At 33.9% G+C, this 4,401-nt stretch overlaps 1 protein-coding gene across 1 annotated transcript; it reads left to right on the forward strand.

Annotated features, from left to right (window-relative positions):
• The first annotated feature begins 8 nt into the window (after positions 1–8).
• On the forward strand, positions 9–3,816 carry LOC128251007 (zinc finger protein 271-like). The gene is made up of 2 exons (XM_052977275.1): positions 9–916; positions 1,685–3,816. The coding sequence occupies exon 2, from the start codon at positions 2,105–2,107 to the stop codon at positions 3,392–3,394; it is 1,290 nt and encodes a 429-aa protein (XP_052833235.1). The 5' UTR covers positions 9–916; positions 1,685–2,104; the 3' UTR covers positions 3,395–3,816.
• Positions 3,817–4,401: the final 585 nt, after the last annotated feature.

Here is a 4,401-nt window from a genome sequence, read left to right on the forward strand (position 1 = left end):
GTAACGGCAGACGAAATGCTGCGAAGCATATCGCCCAGCGTGCTAACGATTCTTATTTCTTTATTGCCCACAAGGGGCTAAACATAGAGGGGACAGACAAAGGGATTAAGTCGATTATATCGACTCCAGTGCGTAACTGGTACTTATTTAATCGACCCCGAAAGGATGAAAGGCAAAGTCGACCTCGGCGGAATTTGAACTCAGAACGTAGCGGCAGACGAAATACCGCTAAGCATTTCGCCCGGCGTGCTAACCACTCTGGCAGCTCGCCGCCTTTACAAATTGAAATGTGTATTGGCTCTGACCCATCGCCTTCGCTTACAAGTTACCAATGAGGCGCTTTTCAGGGTAAGCCATGTTATACATTAAATTGTGGCCCCTATCTTTTACATATAAGGTAATTTTTTTAGTATACACATCTCGTTTTCTAGATAAGAAATTGTCTCCATGTAAATCTTAAAATGTAATTTTTTCTGTTTATGAGAAAACTAGAAAAATAGGGTTGATGATAATAACAATAAAAGTGAGGAAGTAGAATATTCAAGAAATCTCTTTCAAAAACTATTAAATTTATAAAAATACAGCCGCAATTAATTAAAGAATAGAGTTAGTTCCCCTTGTTGATTGTAAAATCTCTTCCTCATTTCTTGTTCTTGTTACGCACCTGCACTGCTTGATCAGTTCCACTTTACAACTGATATTTAAGAGAAAACCCTATTAAATATATACATGATTGGTAATTAACTGCCTGAAGAAAAAGATACGGCATGTTTCATGTTGACCTGAAAAATATAAATCAATGTTTGTTGTAAAAATCTAGAAGTTCTATTTGAAGCTGTCATTGTCCAGTCTGACTTACATTCTCAATACTGCAACATATTCCTCGTTGACTCTTTCTCTCCATATCTATTACTATGTAAGTATTTATTTAAACATTTCCTTTATATATGTGTCGTATTATTTACATTTATTTGTTTCGATTTGTTGGGTAATTTAATAGAAAGAATCTCACTAAACAAAGACGAGATTACATGAAAGTAAGGCTGTTCTTTTAATACTTTCATTGCGTTGTCGTTTTCTTTTAGACATTTCATTGCACTTTTGGTTATTTCCTATATTTGTTAACTTCGGATCTATATCTTGCTTAGATAATATTTCTCTTTCTTTCTGACGTGTAAATTTGACAATTTCGTTAAATGCGAGAAAATTACGATGTAATTCATAAGAAATGGGGAATGTATAAAAATACGAGTGTGCACCTGAAATACTGAAACGAAAGCGAATATCCGTATAGAGAGGAAATGGAACGGCTTTTATGTGAAACAAGAAGTCTATATTTCTGGTTGTTCTTCTGCAACATTAAAAGTTAGAATTAATATCGTTTTTTTCTTTGTGGAGTGCTGCTTTAAGCACCTAATATCGTCACATTTTTTTATTTTGGGGAACTTTCAGAAATTTTTGCGTACGAGAATTCATTCGGTCATGCAAAAAAAAAACAAACTACGAGCTATTTAGCTGTTATTTTTCGCACATCCCACGACCACCTGATACCGTCCTAGTTTCTCGGTCACTGAGGGTTTTCGAGATCTTTTTCCACATAAATACATTCGTCGTAAATTTGCACTTTTGAATATCTACCTTTTAAACATATTTTATGCCTTATATTATTTTTCTATTCTTTCAGATAATCACATGAAATTGGCTAAAAAGTATTTTTTTACTTTTAAAGAATCTTCAATATGTATCATACTTGAAAGACTCTGCAAAGATATTCTACAAACGTATAACCCTGCTTCTATAAAACGTTGCTGAATTACTGTGAAATATTTCCTCTGAGAGAGAAAGCATTTCTTTCCTTTAGTGTCTGAAATGTGCAAGAGACAATTTTCTGTTTTAAGTATACTTTGATGAATTTACAAAAGTATTTGCAACATTTCTAAATATTGATTAAGATCACATTTAGAAGAAAAGTGATATCTGTTTGGAATAAACTATAAAAGTAAAGAGAAGAAAAATATTGATATATTTTGGTGAGAGGAGAGACATTTTTGAAAAGTTATTCACGTGTAAAATTTGAAGGATTGGCTTTATTTTTCTTAAAGAGATGTTGGAAGAATTAGGAAAATCATCACATGACTGTGACATCTGCAAAGAGTCATTCCTAGAAAAACGTAAATCCAATAAAAACCAAGAGATTCATACAAGTGAAGAACCATATCCCTGTGATATCTGTGGTAAATCATTGTCTGACAGGACAAGTTTAAATCAACACAAACGTATTCATACAGGGGAGAAACCCTATCACTGTGATATCTGTGGTAAATCATTCTCTCAGAACAGTACCTTAACTCAGCACAAACGCATTCATACAGGTGAGAAACCATATTCCTGTGATATCTGTGGTAAATCATTCTCTGTTGGCAGTACTTTAACTAAACACCAACGTATTCATACAGGAGAGAAACCATATGATTGTGATATCTGTGGTAAATTATTCTATGAAAGAAGTAACTTAACTACTCATAAACGGATTCATACAGGGGAGAAACCGTATCCTTGTGATATCTGTGGTACATCATTCTCTCATCACAGTCATTTAATTCGACATACACGTATTCATACAGGTGAGAAACCATATCAGTGTCATATCTGTGGTAGATCATTCTCTGTTGGCAATAACTTAACTAAACACAAACGTATTCATACAGGTGAGAAACCATATTACTGTGATATCTGTGGTAAATCATTCTCTTCTGGAAGTGACTTAATTGAACACAAACGTATTCATACAGGTGAGAAACCATATCACTGCGATATCTGTGGTAAATCATTCTCTTCTGGAAGTACCTTAACTAAACACAAACATATTCATACAGGTGACAAACCATATCACTGTGATATCTGTGGTAAATCATTCTCTCTTGGCACTAACTTAAATAAACACAGACGTATTCATACAGGGGAGAAACCATATCGCTGCGATATCTGTGGTAAATCATTTTCTGATGACAGTAGCTTAACTAAACATAAACGTATTCATACAGGAGAAAAACCATATCGCTGTGATATCTGTGGTAAATCATTCTCTGATGGCAGTAGCTTAACTAAACACAAACGTATTCATACAGGGGAGAAACCATATCACTGTGATATCTGTGGTAGATCATTCTCTGAAAGCAGTAGCTTAACTACTCACAAACGTATTCATACAGGGGAGAAACCATATCGCTGTGATATCTGTGGTGCATCATTCTCTCAAAACAGTAGCTTAACTACCCATAAACGTATTCATTCAGGAGAGAAACCATATCACTGTGATATCTGTAATAAATCATTCTCTGAAAGTCGGCATTTAACTAGACATAAGCATATTCATTCTGTAAAAAAATCCTAATCACTGTGATTTGTGGTAAATCATTCTCACAAAATCCTTGCTTACTTAAACACAAATGCATTCCTTATGAAGTGGATCCATAACACTGATATTTGTTTATAACATCTCAAAAGGACAAGCTCGTATCTCATAAACACATCCACAGAAGATAGAAACTATATGAATGTAATATCTATAGTAAATCTTTCATTTGAAATGATCCATTAATTAATCAAAAGAGCATTGACAGAGGAGGGAAATCATATCACTGTGATATTAATGTGAAAGATGTAATATTTCCCTCTTCTGTCAATGTTCTTGATATTTGTGTTGAACCAATCTATGAAAATGAAATTTTAATATTTTCTCTACATCTAAAAGTTTGTAATTCCTATTAGGAAATGAAACACATGTAATGCTGAATAAATAATATCAAACTTTTTTTCCAGTTTCCTTATTTGTTATGTAATTACTCTGTAAAAAATATTATCCAAACCTCACACAAAACTAATATACATCTATATGTAATAAACAGTTTGTTTGTTCAGCTGTTATGCTTTTGTTAGTTAGAGAAGTGGAGTAATAGAGGAAAGGAGGGAAGAATGAAGAAAAGTGAGTGAGAAGTAGAGAAAGGTGATCTTATAATAATTCTGCTTGTCATTACGTTACTTAGCCTGTCTGTAACAATTTCATTTGATTAGAGGAAAAGAGAGAGAGAGAGAAGAGCATAAGGCGAAGATTGAGGCAGAAAGAGAAGTGTGCATGACATGTATTAGGAGGAATGTAATGTTTATTACATGGTTTAAAAAGTTAATTAAAACTAGTGGTATAGAAGAGAGTTAGGAACATGATTATAGCAGATGGGTGATTTATTTGGGTTCCACAAGTAATTAATGATAAGCTAAGGTGGCGAACTGGCAGGATCGTTAGCACATCAGGCAAAATTCTTGGCTGTGGTTCTCCTGACATGACATTTGCATTTAAATTTCACCAAGGTAGACTTTGTCTTTCATCCAATGGGAGGTGGG

Source organism: Octopus bimaculoides, chromosome 27 (genome assembly GCF_001194135.2).
Source record: "Octopus bimaculoides isolate UCB-OBI-ISO-001 chromosome 27, ASM119413v2, whole genome shotgun sequence".
Taxonomy (NCBI): domain Eukaryota; kingdom Metazoa; phylum Mollusca; class Cephalopoda; order Octopoda; family Octopodidae; genus Octopus; species Octopus bimaculoides.

Bases quoted from the DNA above. Each gene is read 5' to 3' on its own strand.
- LOC128251007 (XM_052977275.1), top strand. From the start codon at position 2,105: ATGTTGGAAGAATTAGGAAAATCATCACATGACTGTGACATCTGCAAA.